The following is a 25,315-nucleotide window of genomic DNA, read 5'->3' as shown; positions in this document are numbered from 1 at the left end:
AAGAGTCGGACATGACTGAGCTATTAATACTTCCACATTTATCAGCGTACTGTGAACTAAGCTATAAAGCAAAGTAAAAATGCTAGAGGAACTTGGTGGGCTACTTTCCACGGCATCACAAAGAGTTGAACACGACTGAGCAACAAACACTTTCACTTTGCTTTATAGCTTAGCTCTACAGTAAGCTGAAAAACGTGGGTGTATTAATCACTCAGTCATGTCCGACTCCTTGCTACCCCACGGACTATAGCCCACCAGGCTCCTCTGTCCATGGAATTCTCCAGGGAAGAATACTGGAGTGGGTTGCCATTCCCTTCCCCAGGGCATCTTCCCTATCCAGGGACTGAACCCTGGTCACCTGTTATTGCGGACAGATTCTTTACTCTCTGAACCACAAGGAAAGCCCTAAGGACTACAAGGGAATCCCTAAGCTAATAAGGGGTTGTGTTTTATAATACTCTCTGCCCTTCAGGTTTCTAGCAAAATGTTGCCCACGTGCACACAGATGGAACATAAGAATATTGGTTTTTGATGTGTTGATAATGTTCTTAGTCAGTGACGTATGAGTTTTCTGTTCCATCTTCATTTTGCCCATCTTTCTACTTCTTGCTCATGTGTATAAAATACCACACACTCCCTGCCTTTTCAGAGCTTACAGTCTGACTGAAAGGAATGTGGGGCAAGAGGTGCCATTCATTAGAAAATGGTACAGGATACCATAAGTGTGTGTTCGAAACCTAGCAGCGTGAGTTTGTTAGACTGAAATTGCTGCAGTACGGTAAGAGTGCCACAATACATGGTGAGGCTCCATTCTCCCAAGATTTCAAAACTCCTTTTTTGTTAAGAATTTTCCTTGATAATTAGGTGAGTTCTTAGTCCACTACTCAATAAAGTGTACTTGAATTACCTCCTGGGTACACATGTTAACTGTGTGAGCTTTCTGCTCTAATATTCAAAATAATATTTACCAATGCTCTCAATTGCATGTGCAGATTTCCTTTAAAGTATAAGAGAAAGTGGCAGAATAGACATGATGGGGAAGTCATATTTCTGATGCAGTATCCTTTTGGAACAGTTATAGTATGTAAGATTTAAGACAAGTGAATTGGTTTCCTAGGGCTGCTCTGACAAGTACCAAAAACTGCATAGCCTAAAACAATAGGAATTCATTGTTTCACAATTCTGGAAGGTAGAAATCTAAAATCAGGGTGTTGTCAGGGCTGTGATCTCTCTGAAACCTGTAAAGGGATCCTTTCTTGCTTCTTCTGGCTTCCGGTGATTCCCTGGCTGCCTTTAGCATTCCTTGGCTTATCACTGCCTAACTCTAATCTCTGCTCTGTTTTCTGTGGTGTTCTCCCTGTATGTCTTGATCTTCAGACGCCAGTCATTAGAGGCCCACAGTACTCCAATAAGATCTCATCTCAACTGAATGTATCTGCAATGACCTCTTTCCAAATAAGGTCATATCCTGGAATAGAGTGGATACAACTTCACTGCATTTGAGGGGATTGTGGGGTGTGCAGTGATGCAGTTCGACCCCTAATGATAAATAATATCAAATTCCATGGACAGAGGAGCCTGGGGGGCTACAGTCCGTGGGGTCACAAAGAGTCGGATGTGACTAACACTCCCTTTTGGACTTCCTGGTAGCTCAGATGGTAGAGAATCTGCCTGCAGTGTGGGAGACCCTGGTTCAATCCCTGAGTTGGGAAGATCCCCTGGAGAAGAGAATGTCTACCCACTCCAGTATTCTTGCCTGGAGAATCCCATGGACAGAGGAGCCTGGCAGGCTACAGTCCACGTAGTTGCAAAGAGTTGGACATAACTGAGTGACTAACACACACAGATAGATGAATGTACCAAGATGTACATAAGTCTCGCTTGGTGTTAAGTGATGTCTTCTTATAATTAAACTTGCATAGCCGTGCACATTGTTTATGGGATAAATGAGAACTGGAAGGAAGGGATGCTTTCTTGGCTGTTTTTGTTATTGACTGCTTTTGTCTCGGCTTTGGTATTCCTGACCTTGGTAGAATTATGCCATGGATAGTAATATGTACTATGTGGCTTTGATCTTCTTGGTAAAAATCCACAAAGTAATTTGTGGATCAGGATACTTCTAAAGGTGTGTTGATTTTGTTTCTGTTGTTGTGATGCTATCCTGCATGTGAAAGTGAAAGTGTTGGTCACTCAATCGTGTCCTACTCTTTGTGACCCCACAGACTGTAGGCCGTCAGGCTCTTCTGTCCATGGGATTCTCCAGGCAAGAATACTGGAGTGGGTTGCCATTCCCTTCTCCAGGGGATCCTCCTGACCCAGGGACTGAACCCAGGTCTCCTGCATTGCAGGCAGATTATTTACCGTCTGAGCCACCAAGGAAGCCAGATACTACTGCCTAACACTATCCAAAGCTTAGCATCTTAGAACCGCAAATGTTTATTTCACATTTGTGAATCTGCAGGTTGGCAACTGTTGACTGTGGGTCCAGAAGGGCTGGGCTGGGCTCCAAAGCTGAGGCAGAAGTTCAGGTCTGTTCCCTAGGTCTTCATCCTGGGACCCGTGTGGAAGAAGGAAAAGCCGCTACCTGGGAGGTACTTTTCTGATAGAGAGCAGAAACTTGCAGGCGTCCTAAAGCCTTATGTTGAAATGGGTACACTGTTTGTCCTCAGTCTGTTGATTAAGACAAGCCATGTGGCCAACTGGCTTAGAGCAGAATGTTCTGGATGCTAGTGCAGAGCACCACTGAGGGGCATAGCGGAAGGTGTGCGTGTGTAATTCTGTTACAAGGAAGGAGTACATACCTGAGGACAACGGTCTGGCCAAATGGCCCAAGAGCCCTTTTTCTTTGGAATTCTTCAAGAATTTTTATATCAAACAACTGAATAAACCTTTAAAGGAAAGCATACTTAAACTGTAGACTTGGTTTCTTAACCAGATCTCTTGGAAAATTGGTATTGACTACTCTATGCATAATTTTTTTTCCTGAAGAAGAGGTCATAGTACCTCCCAATGGTGGTCTAACTTTGGGTTGGGCAGATTTCCTGCCCCGAAGACACTTTTCATCCTGCCTTCTTCCTGAAGGGATGTTTGTGTTTGTACCACATTTTGTACTGTGCTAACCAAAGCAGTGCAGGCTTCTCTCCATCTTTGTCCTGTATATCTGAGAGGAAGGTAGAATTGCAGTCTTCTTGAGCATGCTCTGATAGAGAACTTTTTCATTAAGGATACATCTCTTTCTGGATTACAAACATGACTGTCCATTGTGTAGCAGTGTTGAACTACCACCATGAATGGTTACTTTGGTCATGTCTCAACTTTACACACCTCCCTAGGAACACTGGCCCATATGACCTGGCCCTTTTCTTTTGGTTGCTACTTCTCTGTGTGAAACAAGTTTTATTTGGCACATCTTTTGAATCATACCCCTTTTTTTTCTGATTTATGTCAGTTTTATTTCCTTGTTAAAAATTAAAGTTTTCTTAGTGTATTGAGTCCTTTTTATATGCAGAGGTTTCAGATTATAGTCCAGTGGTAGGCATAAAACAGGTTCTTTATAAATGCTTACTCACTGAAGAGATGGCTTGTCAGTATGTGACAAGGTACAATTTTGGAGTAAGTGTAAATTGTTTATTGCCACTTGTACATTTATATTTTTTATTTGGCATTTTCACATGTATGAGTACATGCCAGTATATTTTGAAGATGGCATTCAATTGCCAGTACCGTCCACATGAAAACAAAGAGGCGTGTGGCTTTTCCTTAGTGGAATGGCAATTTACCTGGTAAAGTGAGCATTATGTCTCTTGATTGTCTCAAAAGACACTCAGATTTAATTCTTGAAAACTAGTGCTTACAGCCTATATGTTCTTTGTAAAGGCATTCCATTAATAAATGGAATTACATCTTCCATCTGTCAAATTTTATTGGTTTTGTTTGCATCAGTTAATCCTGATTCAGATTCATCTAACAGATAGCTCCCACCTGATAATAGTAATAATAATAAGAAGAAATAGAAGTAGTAACCACTGCCCATGTTTATTCCTGTCCTAAAATTCAAGGAGTTGGGGCATGATGCAAGAGCAGGCCCCCTGCAGTAGTAACGGCATTTGCTGTCAGCAAAGGCAGCTGATGCAGTGAATGATATTGGTGCCTACTCTTTGGGAGGCCTACTTTTTGGGGTGTAGGCTTGAGTTCTATACTAGTAGATAGAGACCCCAGAAGACTCTGGAATTTTTTTTTCTTTTCTTTTTTTAAAAATTCCTTTTGGGCCTGGGCTAGAAAGATAATGGCAAAAAATAAAACAACCAAATAGGCCAGAGATCCTAGGATTTTAGTAGTGGGTTTGTCTAATAATATTAAAATGAATGCCAGAAGTAATTGAAGACAAATTTTTCTTCCTGTGTCATTTTTTAAAAATAATATTTATTTATTTGGCTGTGTCAGGCCTTAGATGGACACACGGGATCCTTTGTTGCAGGGCATGGACTCTCTAATCATGGCACCCAGGCTGAGTTGCTCCACAGCATGTGGGATCCCAGTTCTCTGACCAGGGAGGGAACCCGCATCCTCTGCCTTATAAGGCAGATTCTTAACCACTGGACCACCAGGGAAGTCCCTCACCTATTTGTTTGTTGCTGCTGTTTGGAGCCTGCCACCTTTGGACTCACCTTAGAGATGATCCGAAGTGATCTTTCAGTGCTGGAGCAATAATAGGGGGTGTCCCTAGAAATCATCTCGTGATATTCCAGGCATCAGATTTTTTTTTTTTTTTCAACTTTTGTGGGTTTTGGACCCTCATATGCCTGGAGCAGACACCCAATAAATAGTGACTGATGGTGAGAAAGAGGAAGTTTTCTGGTTGAGACATGAAATCAGTAGAGCAGACTCTGTTCTGTTTTCATTGTCGCCAATAACTTTTTACATGACTTTCTATGTATTTTCCCCATTTAATTTATGTTTGTGTACAGATAGAAAACTGTTTAAATAGTTATATCTTTTTAAGTATTAATGAGAAAATGCATGCACTATATTAAAGACCTCTGGTAGAAGTTTTATAAAATCATAACTTTTAGTTCTAAAAAGAATCATCAGTCTTAGTCCTTAGGCGGAAAAAAAGGTACTTTTGTAACTTTAAATCTATAAGGAAATTTTTTTTGAAGATCAAAATTCCATCGTTAAATTCTGATGCTGTGTGTTTACTAATTTCAGTGGAGAAATAATTGGATTGGCAGACAATTACTTTTCATAACAACAGAAACAAAAAATATGCCAACTGCTAAGGGATATATTTCTGGCATAGTCAGTTATATCATTACTTCAGTCCTTAATATTTAAGAGGTATTTCACTTAATTTAATGAAGTAAGGGAATGTGCATTCCAGTTAGCTTTTAAAAAGCAGTAAATGTTTATTAAATGGGTGAACATGTTTAGTGCACTGCATTTATTAATGAATAGCAATGACTAACTTGAATGTGGTTCAGAATCAGTGTCCTGAAGGATGAATGACAAGAACGCTGGTGTTCACCCTCTTCTTCTTTTGAATGGTGGGTAGAAACAACGGCCAGGAAGAACCAGGCAACTGATGTGAAAATTATGTGTAGTGTTACAGCCTCACATTAGAGATCCATTATGAATGGTTCTGAGTTTGGTGTCAGGCAAAACTGATCATTCTGGCTCCAACTTTTATGGCTGTTTGACCTTGAATAAATGTTTTAACCTTTCTGAACTTCAGATTCTTTATCTAAAAAGGATCGAGAAAATGAACTCTCATAGAGTCATAAAGATTAAACTGTGTGTATGATAGCATTGAACAAAAAAAATCTGGTGCATATGGTTAATGTTCGGTAAATGTTTTGACTATTGCTGCTTACTCTCATCTCTGCATTCTCCTGGGCTGCCTGGCTTGAGTTAATTCATGATCTGACATGTCTGTTTAGGGGCAAATTTGAATCTAACTCTGCAGGCGCTGATGAAGATAGGTGTAATTTTCGTGAACACAGGAACATTTGGGCTTGTTGAAATCTCAGTGGAGGGAATTTTTTGTTCCATGGGATGCTAGACTCGATAAACACCTCTTAGACATGTTTCATCTCTAGACCAACCCTTTCACAGATAAGGAAACTGGAAGCTAGAGAAATTGAGTAACTTGCTCAAGGCTCTATACCTTGGAAATGCTGGAGTCTGAATTCCAATAGGGTCTGTCCAGCTTCAAAGGTGCCTGCCTGCTAAGTTGCTTTAGTCGTGTCTGACTCTTTGCTGACCTTATGGACAGTAACCTGGTCACACTCCTCTTTCATGAGATTTTCTAAGCAAGAATGCTAGAGTGGGTTGCCATGCCCTCCTCCAGGGGATCTTCCCGACGTAGAGATCCAACCTGCATCTCTTAGGTTTCCTGCATCAACAGAGGGTTCTTTACCACTCACGCCACCTGGGAAGCCCCTTTAAAGGTGCTGTGCTGCCTTAACATGAGTCAGAGGGCTTAGTCAGGTAAAGCACAGAGATTTCTTGAAAACAGAACTATTCAGGTGTGTGAAGTTTGTAAAATCTCAGCTTTGAAGGAATTTTTGACATGAAAAATTTTTGATAAAAAATTAAAAATATTAGTCTATCCATGTGTTGGCTTCTGCCATACATCAGCATGAATCAGCCATAGGTATACATATGCCCCCTCCCTCTATGACCTCCCTCTATGAAATTATTTCTGATCTCATTTCACCTATAGCTAAACTTGTGGTGCTATAAGCATCTGAGCATTTGTTGGTCTTCTAATGAACTTCTGCTTGAGAATTTACTTTATTATTATAAATTATTCACTTATGACTTACCTGTTATAAGTTACTTGTCTTTTGGCATTATATTGATTTTTGAAACCTGGGAATTTATATATTGAGCTACCTGTGATCAGTCGCTTTCCTTTAAGGCATTATGTCAGCTTCATAAAGTGGTGTTAAATGGGTTATATTGTTTATCAACTTCATCTTAGCATTATAAAAAGGGCATGTTATAAAATACGTACATACAAATTGACCATTGGAAACTGTGAGAGTAGGGGTGCTGACCCTCCGGGTAGTTAAAAAAAAATGTGTGTAACTTGCAGTGGGCTCTTTGTACATGCAGTTCTTTCGTATTTTCAGATCATGTGATACTATCATATATTTACTGAAAAGATCTGAATATAGGTGAACTCACGAAGTTCAAACCCCTGTCATTCAAAGGTCAGCTGTATTTATTAGGTGAGGGGTGTTGATGTTTGGTAGAATTGAAATCTACCAGTCCACAGCCACCCCACAAAGTGGTTCAGTTTGTGCTGTCATCTCTGGAGATTAGGAAGCTGCTCTCTCTGGAGGCAGCTCTTTGCATCAAGCCCTTATGTTGAGCCAAGACATCTCTCTCTCAATACCCAGTGCCTGGTTCTAGGTAGACCCTTGAGGGTCTGTTGGTACAAGCCTAAATCCTCTACTAGATAAGATCCTTGAGATATTTGAAAATAACTGTCCTTTCCTCTAGGGCTTCCCAGGTGGCTCAGTGGTAAAGAACCCACCTGCCAATGCAGGAGATGCAGGAGACTCTGGTTCGATCTCTGGGTCAGGAAAATCCCCTGGAAGAGGAAATGGCAACCTGCTCCAGTATTCTTGCCTGGAAAATTCCTTTCCTGACAACTCCTCTTTCACATCCTTTCCTCTCAACTCTTTCCATGCTAAACCTGACCAGCTCCTTTGACTAATATTCTTAAAATTTGGTGGTTCAGATGGTCAAGAATCTGCCTGCAATGAGGGAGACCTGGGTTTGATCCCTGGGTTGGGAAAATCCCCTGGAGAAGAGCATGCAACCCACTACTCCAGTATTCTTGCCTAGAGATTCCCCATGGACAGAGGAGCCTGGTGGGCTACAATCCACGGGGTCACAAAGAGTCGGACATAACTGAGCTACTAAGCGCACAGCACAGCTTAAAGTTTAGTTTTAGGTTATTTTAATCATTCTATTTGTTCCAGTTTCTTTCTATTTCTTCTGTATGAGGAGATCCAGGGCTAAATGCAATAGTCATGATATATTATAACCCTCAAAAAGGATGGGACAGACCATCATAGTCTTTTTTATTCTGGGTTGACTGCATTAGTTTTTTATTTTTATTTTTTGGCCTCGGTGGGTGGGGGGAAGTGTTGTGAAGCAGTGGAATCACACCACTGGGTCTGTGAATGTTACTGTCACCCCAAACATGATATGTGCCTGTCCTATTCATTTGTGCTAATGCTAGGTTCTACCTCTCCCAGATGCAGAACCCTCAGTTGATCTACAGACAGCTGACATCTGTCTGAACTGAAGTGCTTTTATCCAAGATGTTATTTATCTATTCAAAAGTCTAGTAAGCACATATTTTCATTCAAGTCATTGGTAAATTTATTAATGAGGACAAGGCTTAAGAAAGAACACTGCATTAAGCTGTTAACATCCTCCCTTTAGGTTGAAGTTGGAAGTCTGCTCCCAGCTCCAGATAGAGGCCAGTCAGTTGGTGAGCACATAGCTGTTGGTATAGTTGCTTTCTGTAATCAATCCAATCATGGGGGCATTCATTCATGTCTAGGCCACATTCTCAATCATATTTATAAGCAGATCGAGAGAAACTTACCAAGTGCCTTGTAAGTACAGTTACACTATATTTGCCTCATTTCCCTGTTGCACTAGAATACTGTGAACAAGAGGGAAATCAGGTCAGTACAGTTTGGGTGGGCCCCATTCTTTTTTTTTATGTGGGAATTTATTTTATTTTATTTAAATTTATTTATTTTTTATTGGAGGCTAATTATTTTACAATATTATATTGGCTGGTTTTGCCATATATTGACATGAATCCGCCCCAGGTGTACATGAGTTCCCCCTCCTGAACCCCCCTCCCACCTCCCTCCTCCCCTTATCCTCCCTCTGGGTCATCTCCATGCACCAGTCCCGAGCATCCTGTATCATGCATTGAACCTGGACTGGTGATTCGTTTCACATATGACAACATACATGTTTCAGTGCCATTCTCCCAAATCGTCCCACCCTCACCCTCTCCCACAGAGTCCCAAAGATTCTTGAACTTCCTTCTCTCTAGCAGCCCTCCACGCCCACCATTCCAGACCACCGGGCCTCCTTGAGTACCACACTTGCCCCGCCAATGGCTTGTACATCTTCATTCTGCCTGATGAGACCAACCACTTCTGCACTCAGCATCAAACTCTTGTTCCTCCCTCACAGTCTGGCTCTGACTCCCCTTCCCTTCCTGGCAGAGTAGCTGCTTCCCCTCCGTGCTGTGTGGCTCCTTGTGCCACCGATATCAGACTGCTTGCCACTTGCCTTACCACCCAGTGGATGTCAGTTGCCTGTTTCACCTGAGCTTCCTGGCCTGTGAATGCTGACTTCCTCTTTGTATCTCCAGTGGAGTACTTGGTCCCTGGGAGATGCTTCAAAAAGGCATCTGCTTGTTTGTTGTTTTTCTGCTAAATGGTTGATTTTCTGTGAACATCGTGGATCTCAGGGTTCACTGCCTCCTCTTGTAAGTCCTTCCCAAGCTGCCTTTAATTATCACGTCTAAAGTTTTGCTGGGGATTAGTATGATGTTCTCCAGTGTGTAATTTGCATACTCCCTTTTCTAACTTTTGTTGAAAATTAAAATATATTTGCATCTTGTTAGGCTTTTGACCTTTTCCACATATTCAGCAATTCCTGACCCTGCCAGCGATGCTTTAGAAATCTTATTTGCACATTCTCTTCCTGCTGCTGCTAAGTCACTTCAGTCGTGTCCGACTCTGTGTGACCCCATAGATGGAAGCCCACCAGGCTCCTCCATCCCTGGGATTCTCCAGGCAAGAACACTGGAGTGGGTTGCCATTTCCTTCTCCTGCTGCTGCTGCTGCTAAGTCACTTCAGTCGTGTCCAACTCTGTGTGACCCCATAGACGGAAGCCCACCAGGCTCCCCCGTCCCTGGGATTCTCCAGGCAAGAACACTGGAGTGGGTTGCCATTTCCTTCTCCAATGTGTGAAAGTGAAAAGTGAAGTCGCTCAGTCGTGTCCGACCCTTAGCGACCCCACGGACTGCAGCCTGCCAGGCTCCTCCATCCATGGGATTTTCTAGGCAAGAGTACTGGAGTGGCTTGCCATCGCCTTCTCCGTTCCTTCTCCTAGAGGGAACTAAAAGAGTGACTGTCAAGCCCAGAGATGGATCTTTCTTTAGAGTATCAAGGAGATTTGATGAAATCTCTGTACTCATTTTGGGTAAGAGAGCACTGATACCCACACTTGTTTAATTCTTTTCAGATCTAATTTCAGTTCCCTTGACAAAAAAATAATGGAATAGGAGTTGATGAGGTCTCCATTTTGCCATCCATTGGCTTTGTCCCATTCAAGTGGTAGACCTCTAGCCTGTCCTTGATCATCACCTTGATTCAAGTATAATTTTGTAGTTCTTTGTTGCTATTAAGTTCTGTTTTGTTTCTGACACACATTTGTTTATCTGGGAACATCATCTCCTAGATGTTTCTCTTACATGTTTGCAGCATGCTTTTCTATTTCTATGTCTTTCTTCTCAGACTTTTTGTTAGAGTATTCAAGTTTCTGACCTTTGTTTAACACCTATATTTCTGAATACCCTTTCTGTGTTTAGATGACAGTAGAGCTTTGAGAAAGACTGAATTATTGTCATATTTCAGCATAAGTGTAAGTATTTTCTAGAAGGAAATGTTTGCATATAAAGGTACATTTTGGTCTGTTCCTTATGTGGCCAAGGCTTACAGCATGTTCTTGTCATTATTTCATTTGTGTAATAGGAAACATGTTGTTGGGAAAACAGCTGATGGACATTATGTGTGCTCTGGTGTTTTCCTAGTCTCCACTGGTCATACTTGAATGAGCAAGGAGCTGCAGTGTGTTTGATGGGAAGCCAAAAAGCCACCCTGGGCTGTGTGGGTCCACACTGGTTTGATGGAGTTAGGGAGTCTGATAGCTCTGTCCTTAAGTTCCTTCTGAGTGGTATCACGGGGAGCATCAAAACATTGGTTGGTAATACAGAAAATACTTTGTCTTTAACACAGCTCTTACGGGGTAAGGGGTTGGTATACGCCATTTTTAAAAAAATAATGAACTAAATTTAAATTGACTATACTGATTTAAGATCACAAAAAGAAATATTTAGGTAGAAGATACATCTTGTACTCCCTCGTAGCATTCTTCTTGGTCTGTAATGCACTCTGAATGCAGGAGACTCTTGTAAGTCAGTGTTTGGATGAATCTAGGGTTTATTGATGTGAGGAGAAAGCAACAGTAAATGGAAGGAGGGCTTTTAAGAAGCCCATTATAACCACTTATCATGGAGAATGTAGTTCCCATTACAGACTGATTTAAGGAGCTCTGGTTCTTCAGTGAAGCATGAAGGCTGCTGGGTGGTGCTCTGTGCAAATCATTTTTATAGCATCCTTTGCTGATCTCTTCCGGTTAATCTGTTGGTGTGTCCAGACCTGAAAGGGCTGCATCCATCTGGTTTAAGAAATATATCAGTTCCCAGAAATTTAAAAGAAACCAAAGATTTGGATTTTTTTTTTTTTAATCTGTTGAATAGAAAATGGAAAAAGAGCTCCACTAGTTCTAAACAGACACAGCAGCACCAGATGTCAGATCTTGGATCATTTAATCTTTTTTTTCCTTGTGTTTATTTTTTGTCAATATTTTTCCACTAGAACCAAATATTAGTTTCTGGCTCAGCTTGCAATATAAAAATTTTCCAATTAGGTGGTTATGACTTCATTTTTATTCATGAGGGGAAATCTAATAAATAGAGATCATCACATATGATGGCATGCAGAAGCGAAACTTTAAAATAAACCACCTGGCCCAGGGCAGGGCAGAAAGCCAGGGTTCTAATTCTTTCTGGAGTTCCAGAGGGGCTGGCTTGAACCTACAGTCCCCATTTCCAAATAATAATTGTGTATATATATATATATAAACCAAGCAGGGATTGAACCCATGCCCCCAGCAGTGGAGGCACAGAATCTTAACCACTGGACCACCAGGGAAGTCCCCAAATAACTGTTACTTTGGGAGGAATCTTTGGATTGATATCTGTTTACCGTGTCATTAATCTTATCCCCAGAACTGGATTAATTCCTTGCTTAGCTTTTATGTGGTTTTTCTGCCTAGTTCTGTGTCAGATATTTAGGGAAGTATAAGCAGAGTATGAAACATGATGGTTTTTGACTTGAGGGAACCTTGGTTGTTTTGGGGCTGAGGAGGCTCAGTGAAGTGTCACTGTCACATGGTGTAGGATCAAGTGCCTCACAGTGAGTGATAAGTGACACGTGAAGTACACTTATAAGGCAGAGAGAGAAGGGCACACAAGTGGCCAGGGAAGCACGACTGAATCTTGTGTTGGATCCGGTCAGAGGAAGAAGAAGTGTAGCAAGAGTACCTCGAGGATGAAGGTACCAAGCTGGCAAGGAGCCCCATGGGTTCAGGCCACATGGGAAATGGAGGTGATGAGAGTTGGACCCTTGGCTGCTGTCTCTTTCACCTTTCTTTGGCTCCCCAGATTTTCTGATGAGTACTGTCCTAGTTGGTGAAGGCATGGCTTCCACCCCCACCACTCCACTTTGTTGTTGCTTAGTCTCTTCAGTCGTGTCCGACTCTTTGCGACCCCGTGGACTGCAGCACGCCAGGCTTCCCCTGTCCATCACCATCTCCCGGAGTTTGCTCAGACTCATGTCCATCGAGTTGGTGATGCCGTCTAACCATCTCATCCTCCGTCGCCCTCTTTTCCTCCTGTCATCAATCTTTCCCAGCATCGGGGTCTTGTCCGCTGAGGCCGTCCTGTTGGAGGTCTCACTGGCCCGCTGCCCCTCTGCTGTGTCAGGTACATTTGTCTTAACCTGAAGGAGCATATGTCGAGGCCTTAGATGCTGCTGATTCCAGACCACTTTTCCTAACTCATCTCCAAAGCTTTCTGGCCTCGCAGGTTATCAAAAGGCACGGAAAGTTACACCAGACTGGATCTAAATCTCCGCTCCACCCAGGCTGGGAGGGTTGAACTAGGGAAATTAGCATCTCTCAGTCTCAGTTTAATGGAAGTAAGGATGCCTAACTCATAATGTGGTGTAGGGATGAAAAGAGAGAACATGTGGAAAATGTTGAAATGATGACTTATGGAAAGGAGAGGTGGTTTTCTTTCCCTGCCCTGGCCACTCTGCCCTTTCATGTCCAGACTTCACGCTCGGCCAGTCTCTCTTCCTGAAATCCTTTCTTTGTTCCCTCTTTACCTGTTGAAATCCTCTCCATCCTGAAAGGTTTACTTTGTTACCTCAGAGTTGAACTTTGTGTCTTCTGGATTCTTGGTGTTATTTTGGACAGCTCTAAGTTACTAACTGTCCCTTTTAGTTATGGACACACATTTTTTCCCTATTGGTTGGTAAATCCCTTGAGGGCAACCCCACATCAGGGGTTCGGAGATGAACTAGTGAGAGTGGAGCCCATGCACTTCATCGTTTCCACACAGGGCCTTGTGCATAGTTCTCGTGCGTGCAGGGTGTTATCATCATATTGTTTTTTGTTTTCCTCAAGTACAACCATGTGCTGTTAATTTCTCAGTCTTTTTCTCTAGCCCTCTCTGCACTCCTGTGCTTTATGAAATCTAACATCTGGTGAATGTCTCCAGCTAACAGTCCCGTGGGTACTCAAAGGCAGTGTGGCCAGAACTGATCTTTCATCTCTTTCTGCTTCTGCACCCCGCCAGGTGCCTGCCCTTTTCCTGTAGACCGTATCTTGTCTGTGGTATCGTAGTCTGTCTGACCCCTGAGGCGGAAGCTTGGAAGGCGTTCATCATTCCTTCCTGTCCCGCGTTGTCTTCGTGGAGGGCGTCACCACGTTTGGACTCATTTGCCTGCTTCGTATGTCTGGAACTCACGCCTCTTCTTTCTCTGTAAATACCGTTGGCCCTCTCTCAACTAGTCAGTCTGTGATATCTTCTTTAAAAAAATCACGTATCATTATCATCTTTAAATTTTATGTATGGCTGTGCTGGGTCTTCATTGCTGTGTGGGGCTTTCTCTGGCTGCAGCAAGCAGGGGCTACTCTTCATGGCTGTGTGCGGGCTTCTTACTGCGATGGCTACTCTTGTTGCAAAGCAGAGGTTCTAGGGTGCTCAGGCTTCATTAGTCGTGATGCACGGGTTTAGCTGCCCCATAGCAAGTGGAATCTTCCCAGACCAGGGATCAAACCTGTGTCCCCTGCATTGGCAGGCAGATTCTTAACCACTGGACGGCTAGGGAAGTCCACCGTGATATCTTCGAGCAGAGTCTGTTCACCCTCTTGTCAGTCCTCTGAAGCCCATCCTCTGTAACCTGTGAGTGTTACACGCCCTCCCTCCCTGCGGCGATGTCTGTCAGGAGGGCGGCTGTGGGGTCAGCCTGAGCCCTTGGTGACATGGTGCTCTGGCAGAGGTGCCGGGAAGGGGAGGCAGCACATGGTGGGCAGCGAGGATTAAGTTCCAGCTCTTCGCATACCATGAAAGGTCTTCACAACCCTAATCCTGTTCATATCTTCATCCTCAGCTCCCACCACTCTCCTGCTTCACATTTGATCCTGGGGCAGCAGAGAGAGACTGTGTCTACACGTCGCTTTTGTTCAGCCAGACCTGCTTCCCATGTCCTTTAACTAGGAACCCATGCTCATCTTTCAGATCTTGGTGTGCGTGGGACCTGCAGTAGGGTGGGCCCTGTGGAAGGCTCGGTGTTCTTCCTTTAGGCTCTGTGCCTTCTCCACAGCTGTTTGTATCCCACAGAGCTGAAATCCTAAGTGTCTCCCTTGCAAGACAGTGAACACGATTAGGGCACGTCTCATGTCTTATGGGGCTTCCGTGGTGGCTCAGACGGTAAAGAATCTGCCTGCAGTGCAGGAGACCTGGTTCGATTCTTGGGTCAGGAAGATCTCCTGGAGAAGGGAATGGCAACTCACTCCAGTACTCTTGTCTGGAGAATTTCACGGACAGAGGACCTGGCAGGCTACAGTCCATGGGATCGCAAAGAGTCAGACACGACTGTGTAACTAACTTTCCTTTCCTTTCCATGTCTTATTTATCTTTGGTCTCTGATACTTATCGCAGTGGGGCTTCCCTGGTAGCTCAGACGATAAAGAATCTGCCTACAATGCAGGAGACCTGGGTTCCATCCCTGGGTCAAGAAGATTCCCCTGGAGAAGGAAATGGCAACCCACTCCAGTATTCTTGTCTGAAGAATCCCATGGATGGAGGAACCTGGTGGGTTACAGTCCATGGAGTCGCAAAGAAGTGGACACAACTGAGCGAGTTTCACTCATTCATTTCACTCATTTATCACCGTACCTTCCTTGTAATAGGGATTGTGAATTAAATTATTTATGGAGTTAATATAAATTAGTAAATAATTTTGATTGATGAATTTTTTTTTTTAACTTTGAGACTCATTCAGGGTAAAAAGGCAAGAATTTAGGAAAGGCGAATGCTATGCAGAAAATTTAGATTAGTGCTCCAGGCAGTAAGTAGACTTTGGGAATTTTTGAGCAGGGGCATGGCATGATGTTCAGTTCAGTTCAGTTCAGTCGCTCAGTCGTGTCCGACTCTCCGCGACCCCATGAATCACAGCACGCCAGGCCTCCCTGTCCATCACCAACTCCCGGAGTACACTCAAACTCATGTCCACAGAGTCGGTGATGCCATCCAGCCGTCTCATTCTCCGTCGTCCCCTTCTCCTCCCGCCCCCAACCTTTCCCAGCATCAGAGTCTTTTCCAGTGAGTCAACTCGTCGCATGAGGTGGCCAGAGTATTGCAGTTTCAGCTTTAGCATCAGTCCCTCCAATGAACATCCAGGATTGATCTCCTTTAGAATGGACTGGTTGGATCTCCTTGCAGTATAAGGGACTCTCAAGAGTCTTCTCCAACACCACAGTTCAAAAGCATCGATTCTTCGGCGATCAGCCTTCTTCACAGTCCAACTCTCACATCCATACATGACCACGGGAAAAACCATTGCCTTGACTAGACGGACCTTGGTTGGCAAAGTAATGTCTCTGCTTTTTAATATACTATCAAGGTTGGTCATAACTTTCCTTCCAAGGAGCAAGCGTCTTTTAATTTCATGGCTGCAATCAGCATCTGCAATGATTTTGGAGCCCAAAAAAACAAAGTCTGACACTGTTTCCACTGTTTTTCCACCTATTTCCCATGGCATGATGAGAGTGGTATTTAAGGAAGACTGATCTGGAGACAACCTCTTATTATAGGTTTAAACCAGGTTACTCCTGGGAAGCAGAGGTGAGAGTTGCACAGGTCAGATAGTGAGGTAGAGGCAAGCATATAAAACCTTTCTGAGGGATAGCTTCCCGAGGCTTTGTGCTTTCATTTCCACATTTGCTCGAGTGAGATGTATTGATACTTGCTGGCATGATTCCAAAATAAAGTAGAACGCTGATGTTATTTTTATTTTTAAAGGAAGAACATTCTTGTAAAACACCCAAGTGATCCATTTTTTTCATCATTGTGGATGATGGCTTGAAAATAGTGATTATGAATTCAAAGATTTTTTAAAAATTAGCTTATGCATAGCCAGCCTAAAATCTTCCAAAGTCAGCAGTTTTTCGTTTCGCACACTTTGAAATAATTGTTAATTTTGAGGAAAATATTTCAATTTATTTTTCCAGCTACTTTTCATTTTGTTAGTTTTAACACCTCCATTCTAATTATAGTTTCCTGCCCCCCACTTCCTGCAGGGGCACTTGTATTTCATATATGACTCATGTGACTGGTCATACTCACTGGTTAAAGTTTAGCTTCCATTTGTTGGGCCATGTAGCTCTGTTTTGCTTCTTTCTTCATATTGGCCATTATGAACTTCTTAATTTACAGTCACTGTGTTTTTTTTTTTTTTTTACCAGGGTTATGACTCATTGATTAAAAAGGAATTTTCCAAATATTTTGCACTTTTGATCTCATATTATGGATACCAAGGAAGAGAAGAAGGAACGGAAACAAAGTTATTTTGCTCGGTAAGCATTTGTTTGGCAAATTTATACCAGTATTGAAAAATGTTTGAGGGGATTTTGTCCTTAAGTATTAAGGACATTTGGCTTTTTTTTTAATTTGTGACTGTTTCTAAAGAGAGCACGTAACCAGGAGCAATTAGATGGACTTTGTTTCATCTTTTTCTTATTTTTACTAGAGAAATAACATTTGGTTCTTCTCTTTCTATCTTTGACAATTCTCTCAGGCCAGTGCTGCTCAGAGAGTCTAGCCGGCTGTATACATCACACTGCAGGCTGCTCAGAATCCTGTGTTTAGCAAGCTACATTGAATTTTAAATCTTAAGTACTTAGTTCCTACTGCTCTTTAGCGTCATTAGTTGAGCTATAACTAAAAACCTATGACATATTTAAAGTCTATTACCTTGTGGGTGTGTCAATTACTAAAAAGTGTTTTTGTAGGTAAATGGAATGGATGAAATTATATCATTGTAGTCCCTGTCATTTTTAAAGCTTGAACTCATCCAACTTATACACATATGTTGGTATCTGAATAGAAACAATCTACTGTATGATTGGTTGCTATTGATAGATTGAAACATCTATATGGCAGCCAGTCACTATTCATAATAACATGAAAGGTGCACTAAAACATTCATAAACCATTTTGATGGTTGGACTGTTTTCAAGCTCAGAGTGAGAACATGGGTTTAAAATGATGATTATAATCTCCTAAACTGAAATGTTTCTTAAGAACTGATTCAGCCTCACCACCTCCCCAGCTCCTAGCATGCTTGTTGAAGATGCATTTCCTGTTTCCAAACAAACGTCTTGGAAACTGAAAACCAAACTTTTTGTTGATATTTTTATGTCTGGATAGATTTTCAATGGGAAAATGAAGGGAATGAGCATTTAAGGAACTACTCTGTGCCAAATACTTTACTTATTATTTTATTTAGCTTCACAATAGACTTATGAAATAAGTTTTACCACCATTTATTAATGAGGTAACTCAGAAAATAAGTATTTTGCCTATTTCATATAGTGTAAGAGTCAGTATTCAAATATAGGTTTATATTCAAGGGACATGTTTCAGTTAGTAATACTAAACCGTGAATAAGAATTTTTGGAAAGCAAGAATTAAACTACCAATTTTAGTGAATTGTTTTCCACTGTTAGGACCCCAGAGAGTAGCAAGGTTATTTAGGGAAGGAAGAAATCAGGCATCTAATGGGTGAACCATAGAAAAACAGGACACTTAGAATAAGCACAACAATATATAGTGATTTTTTTAAACGTTTGAGATAATTTTAGATTCACGTGTAGCTCTAAAAAATAATATAATGATATCTTATACCCTTCATTCAGTTTCCCACCTTAATGACTATTGTATGATAAATGTCACAACTAGGAAATTGACATTGATACAATCTTCTAACCTTATTCAGATTTCACAAAGGTTTACAAATACAGGCATTCATTTGTGTATGGGTGCATGTGCATGTTTTAGTCCTGTTCAGTTTTATTACATGTAGATTTGTGTGGCTACCATCGCAATTAAGATACAGAACAGTTCCATCAAAAAGATTTCATGTGCTACCCTTTGGAAGCCATATTCACCTTCTTCCTTCTGCCCATCACTCCTGACAACCACTGCTGTTCTCCATCTCTATAATTTGTCATTTCAAAAATATTATATGGATGGAATCATACAATAGCTAACTTCTGAGATTGTTTTCTTTTCACCCAGTTCAATCCTCTTGGTATCTTAGTCTATTTGTACTGCTGTAACAAAATACCACAGACTGAATGGCTTATAAACAACAAAAATTGTTTCTCACAGTTCGGGAGGCTGAAAGTCCAAGATCAGGGAGCCATCATGTCTGTCTTCTCACTGTGATTTCGATGTGGTAACAGAGGCAAGGAGCTTTCTCAGGCTTCTTGCATAAGGGCGCCAATTCATGAGAGTTCTGCCCTCATGACCTGGTCACATCCAAAGGCCTCTACTTCCTAATAAATACCATCACATTGGGCACTAGGTTTCAATATATGAATTTTGGGGATACACGAAATTCAGATCACAGCACTTACGATCTGCCCAACATGTTGCTTGTATTATGTAAAAATTATGTAATAATTTTTCGTTTTTATTGCTGAGTAGTATTCCATGATGTATTACAATTTTTTAACCATTCACCCATTAAAGGACATTTGAGTTGTTTCTAGTTTGGAACTATTGCAAATAAAGCTAGGATCATTTGTGTAAAAAAATTTTTTTTGTGAGTATCAGTTTTAATTTATTTGAAATGAATGCTCAGTGGAGTGGCTGAGTCAAATGATAAGTACATTTAATTTTATAAGAAATTACCATACTCTTTTTTCAGAGTGGCTATACCATTTTCCATTCCTTCCTATCTGCAGTGTATAAATGATCCAGTTTCTTGGCATCCTCATCAGCATTTGGTATTCTCACTCTTTTTTTATTTGAACCATTCTGAGAGGTATGTAGTGATATCTCATTGTGATTTTAATTTGCATTTCTTTAATGACTAATGAGATGCAATGCTTTTTCATGTGTTTTTTAGCTATCTGTCCATCTTCTTCAGCACAGTGTCTATTCCTATCTTTTGCCTATATTCTAACTGGATTGTTTTCTTATTGTTTAGTGCTGTGAGTTCTTTATGCTTTCTAGATACTAGTCCTTTGATAAATAGTTTGCCAGTATTTTCTTTCAGTGTGTGGCTTTTCCTTTCAGCTTCTTAACAGAGTCTTTTGCAAAGCAAAAGTTGTCAGTTTTAACTTTAATGACTCAATTTACTAGGTTTTCCTTTTATGGATTGTGCTTTTGGCATTAAGTCTAACAACTCTTTGCTCAGCCCTGGGTCCTGAAGATTTTCTTTCATTTTTTTTCCAAACATTTTATAGTATTATGTTTCATGCTTAAATTGGCTATCCATCTTGAGTCAATTTTTATGTAAGATGTGACTTTAGGTCAAGATTCTTTTTTTCCTTTTGCATAGGGATGCTCTAAATAGTGATTCCACAAGCTGTAGCGCCTTCTCAGGCTGCATCCAAACTGATATCAACAGTAAAGGTGACTGTGGTTCATGAGCAACCTGCTCAGGGTTAACAGCGTTTTGTTCCTAAGATGCAGGGGGAGGGGAGCCCCTTAAACTGAGAATGCAGGGTGAAACTTGTGGAAGAACAGCCCAGTATTTTTCAACTCGGAAATGCAAAAGTTAATTGTCACGCTTGCCTTGACCTCTTGTGGAGAGTATTCTAACAGTGAAAAAGAAAAACATTCAAAAATGGGGTGTGATCCTAGGGGGATAGAACAAGGCCAACAGTCAGCGGTACTATTAAATAGTAAATCACTGTGATGAGTTATTAGGAAATGAAAGAGGGAAAAGTTTAAACTGCTTCAACCTGCATTTTAGCTATTATGATGCTGTTGTAGCCCCAAATGGTCAAGCTTTAAAAGCAAACAGCAAATAAACAAACAGAAACCTGAAAACTTTATTATCAGAAAAGAGGCAGCCAGAATCATAAATCTTTTCAACTGCCTCTGACAAACCGTAGAATTCCGTAAAGTGGAATTACCAACAGGATCTGCTTGAAAGCAAGTTTCTGACCACCTCGGGCAGTTTGCTCCAGCGTATAAATTTACAGGTGCTCCAAGCAAGATCTGTAGGGAAGATCAGAAAGTCAGGCCAAGGGTACAGCCGCAGTGACGTGGCCACACCACCGTACACAAACGTCTGCTTGTGAAAGTGAAGTTGCTCAGTCATGTCCAACTCTTTGCGACCCCATGGACTGTAGCCCACCAGGTTCCTCCACCCGTGGGATTTTCCAGGCAAGAATACTGGAGTGGGGTGCCATTTCCTTCTCTACTGCTAGTGTGCAGAGGAGAGCAAAAGCAAGATCTGCCTTGATTTCTGCCTGCTACCACAATATGTATCAGAAATCCTGAAAATTGCTTTTAAACTCTCGTCCCCCATCCCTTTACCCTTCTGAGTAGTTAAATAGCCTCTGTTTTTTGGTGCACTATTTTCCCTTGTGGTTTCATAAACATTGTTTGTTTGTATTTAGTCAATAATCCTTTACCCACCCCCTTTGTTGATGGTTCTCTTTCTTTCTGAAATTAACATCAAAGCAAAGTTAAATTTAAACGACCCCATTTTAATAGTTTAGGGTTGAAACTAGTTACTTGAGGATCACCCAGTCCTTCCTTTTCTTTATCTTGAAATAATGCTGCGTAGCTCTAAATGGAAGGGTGAATCAGCATCACTGCTCTATAAATCTGTTCTGGATGAGCCCTAAGGAGCTTTCAGGATCTCCTGGCTCTGGCGCACTTGGTTTCTTAGCATCTTCAGTGTTTTTTTCTAATTTTTTATTCCTGATCACATGATTCATGAGACATTTTCCCACACTTTTGCAAATAATTTGTAAATACACAATTCATATATATGTGGGTATTAATTCTGTGATGCTTGATAAGTCTTGAAACCAAACGAAAAACTGCGTTATTAAAGGAAATTATACATTCTGTACTATCTCCAGGGTCATCATTATTCCTTGTGGTCTCTGCTCCCTCTTTCTTCCTCTCACGGTTAGAAGGCAGGTATTTTGTATTTTGTTTTTTTTTTTCCGATCATGCCACAGGGCTCCCTTCTTTCACACTCATTTTGACATTATTTGGCCCTTGCAGAATTTAGTGTCCTTTCAGTGATTTTTGTGTAGGTTCCTTTTGTGCTCTTCGTGTATGTGGTTCATCCCCAAATATGATTTGACTGCTGTGGAAATTTGGACTCAAAGGGTTTGACTAGCTTCAGTGAGATTACATAACAGGCAGGGGAGGCAGCATTTGAGCCCAGTTTTGTACTTAACAGGGCTGCCCAGGGTGGTGTGGCAACTTGGCGGCAGAATGGTACCCACAGAACACAGGTACCTGACCTGCTGCCACTCACATTATGGGCTGAGTAGATTTCTGTGGGTGGTCCTGACAGCTAAACATTAAGTTATGCCACTGTAAATTAATATGCAGAAATGCATCATGGATTCTAAAGATCTGCGTTATAAGTGACCTTTTCTGAAAACAACTTGTTTATAAACTGCAGACATCCCATAATCCATGTGTTATTTACTTTGTGCTGTGTGCTCAGTCACTCAGTCAAGTCCAACTCTGGTGACCCCATGAACTGTAGCCCACCTGGCTCCTCTGTCCATGGGATTAATCCAGGGAAGAATACTGAAGTGGGTTGCCATGCCCTCCTCTGGGGGATCTTCCAAACCCAGGGATTGAACCCATGTCTCTTGTGTCTCCTGCATCGGCAGGTGGAATCTCGCGCCACCTGGGATCTACTTTATCCATCCATAATACAGTTAATGTCAGAGTATTAACCAACCAAGGCAATATGAAACATACAGTCTGTATACCCAACCTGTGTAAGTCAGGTGTGTGCATTACAGTGATCCAGTTTATACCCTAGAATTGCACCTTGTCTAAAAAAAGTAGTTGCCCATAATAGGAATGAATGCAGAGCTACATTTGGACAGACTATCTCAGCTTGCCTTCTTCGTCAAGTTCAGAGTCTAAGATTCAGTGGAGAGCGTCACCTGGGTGGGTCTGGCTGGTTGATCTGAGGCACTGCTGAGGACCCAGGGGGTGCTCCCTGCTCCAGCCCCACAGAAGCACTCTTTGAACCCTAGGAAAGAGCCGTCTCTCTGTGGTACAGCTGGGCTAAGAATGCGTGTGCCACATGGGTGGAGTGGTGTGATGTGAACTCTTGCCCTTCCTTTAATTAACAGTCTCTAGGTTGTTTTTTCCTGCTGGCAAGGGCCATTAGAGAAGAACCTTAGTATGTCCCAGATTTGAGGGAAAACCTCATTATTACCAGTTGCTAGATTCAGATATTACCATATTGCAGGCTTTACTTGAGCTGGTGTATGAAAAGCAAACAGATCCATTTTAAGTGCTTGGTATGTGTTAACTCTAAACCTTCTGAATATTTGGTTAATATCTTTTCAGTTTTACTATGCCTACTGATTCTAATAAAAGTTAATAATAATAGCATTGTGGTGCTTTATTATGCATTGGGGAAGGAAATGGCAACCCACTCCAGTGTTCTTGCTTGGAGGATCCCAGGGACAGGGGAGCCTGATGGGCTGCCGTCTATGGGGTCGCACAGAGTCGGACACGACTGAAGCGACTTAGCAGCAGCAGCAGTGGTGCTTTATAAAGTGCTTTCAGGTGCATTCCCTCGCTTCAGTTTTACCATGATTGCATGAGTAGATAGAGAAATGCAGATGGTGAAGCAGTAGTTTCAAGGTTAAATAACTTGCCTCCAATCGCTGAGCCTGTAAGTGGATGGTCTGGACCCTGTATCCCAGTCTGCTTCATCTGTATCTCTGGTTGTTTTTCTTCATTCCATATTGTTTCAGTTTAAATTGCATTAAGTGTTTAGTTTTACATTGTCTGAGAAGGGATTGGAACATATTTGTAGCATCATACTGTGATAAGTAGGAAAAGTTGTTTATAGATTTGGAAGTAGGATATTTTCTTTGACTTCACTGGAAACTTTATCTGATTTCAGCTTCTAAGAACCATCCGAGAGGGCTGTTGGGGACACACGCCTGTAGTGATCCATAGCCCTACACAAGAACACTCCCGTGTGTGATGTTCTTAGCTCCTGTTTGTGTTTATGTGTTTACATTCTGCCCCTTGATGGGCCATCTGGAGGGAAGGGACTCAGCAATAGTTCATTCTTCCTTCCTTATGCCTTCTTAGATACTGGTTGACATATGTTGTTGTTCAGTTGCTCAGTCGTGTCCAACTCTGCAACCCCATGGACTGTAGCATGCCAGGTTTCCCTGTCCTTTACCATCTCCTGGAGCTTGCTCAAACTCATGTACATTGAGTCAGTGAAGTGCTAAGTATTTTTTGACCAATCAACAGACTGAGGATATTCATTTAAAACAGCTTCTTTAATGTAGGATGTAAGTGGTTTGTGAGCCTTAATTTTTTATCACCTTACATTTTTCAGTATTCAGAATTTTACTAACCTTAAAAAATTAAGAATCCTTTCAGATAATTTCCTGTGAAAAAGCTGCATATGCCTTATTTGAAAATATTCCTAATTACCAGTTAAACTCTTGTGTAAGCTGTAATGTTGTTTAAGACTCGTTTCCTACTTTCTTGATTTGAATTCAGAGCAAGTGGCTCTTAAGGGAATATTTACATATTGCTTGTCATTCATTACTGGGAAAAACAGCCATGGTCGAGTTTGATCTGCTAATGCTTTCAGGAAATCATTAACTTTTTTTTATTTTTTAACAGATTTAAAAAAAAAGACATATAAACATTTAGCCAGTAGTAGACTCGTGCTTTTTACTTCATTTTTAAAGAACAGGCAGACTTGATTTAATTGAAGAATACTGCTTTGCAAGCTGTAGGTTACCAACCTATTGGGCATCGTGAAATCAGTTTAGTGGATAGGAACCAGCATTGTTTTAATGGAATAGAATAGAAAAGATCAGTCAGGACTGAGCTAGACTGAATAGAAAATAATCAGTGTGTGTTGTATGTAGTCAGACTAAATATTATTTCATGCAAATCTTGTTTTAAATATTTATAAGGATGTTTATATTGAATCTCAATTTAAAGTGTTTTTTTTTTTTTATCGTGTACCATATTGAACAATGACTCATTGATTTAGAAAATTCTTCAGTGGTTGGTATACTGGCAGTGAAGTTATTTTTCTTCCCCGAAAAACAAATTTCTTTGATCTAACACACATTAAGAAATTGTTCAAAGACAGGTACATAAAATGTTTGTGATGATATAAATGTGCTTTCCCACAGTGCACTGTAATGGTTCTAACCAATTTGGGCTTCCCTGGTGCCTCAGCTGGTAAATAATCTGCCTGCGATGCAGGAGACCTGGGTTCAATCCCTGGGTTGGGAGGATCCCCTGGAGAAGGGACGGCTACCCACTCCAGTATTCTGGCCTGGAGAACTCCATAGTCTATTCCATGAGGTCGCAAAGAGTCAGACATGACTGAGCAACTTTCACTGTCACTTTCAAAGAGAGCTGAACATAAAATGCTTGTGATGATATAAATGTGCCTTCCCACAGTGCAGTGTAATGGATCTAACCAATTTTACGGATAAGTGACAAGCTTGTCCCTGTTTAACCTGAAATTCCCTTGCTGATCTGGGCTGTCCCAGATCCTGGGGTGAGACCCAAGGAAACTGTAATTCAGCAAAACTACCTGATGAAACTAAGCTTATGCAGCTTCTGCTTTG

At 41.5% G+C, this 25,315-nt stretch overlaps 1 protein-coding gene across 6 annotated transcripts in view; it reads left to right on the top strand.

Moving 5' to 3' along the window:
- Positions 1 to 25,315, top strand: part of NCOA7 (nuclear receptor coactivator 7) — a 154,496-nt gene that overhangs the window by 10,042 nt on the left and 119,139 nt on the right. For 2 of the 6 annotated variants that reach the window (XM_055433828.2, XM_055433824.2), the window contains exon 2: positions 16,928 to 17,038. The exons of 3 other annotated variants lie outside the window; for them this stretch is intronic. In XM_055433828.2, the coding sequence (XP_055289803.2) occupies positions 16,989 to 17,038 (50 nt within the window). In that variant the 5' untranslated portion in view covers positions 16,928 to 16,988. Of the gene's footprint in view, positions 1 to 16,927; positions 17,039 to 19,432; positions 19,513 to 25,315 lie in introns of all 6 variants that reach the window. One more of the 6 variants, XM_088840562.1, reaches the window with a different exon arrangement.

Source organism: Moschus berezovskii, chromosome 10 (genome assembly GCF_049115385.1).
Source record: "Moschus berezovskii isolate FMDL1 chromosome 10, NW_MosBer_1.0, whole genome shotgun sequence".
In the NCBI taxonomy this organism is placed as follows: Eukaryota; Metazoa; Chordata; class Mammalia; order Artiodactyla; family Moschidae; genus Moschus; species Moschus berezovskii.
Note: the sequence above shows the minus strand (reverse complement) of the source record. Positions and strands in the feature narration are given on the sequence as shown.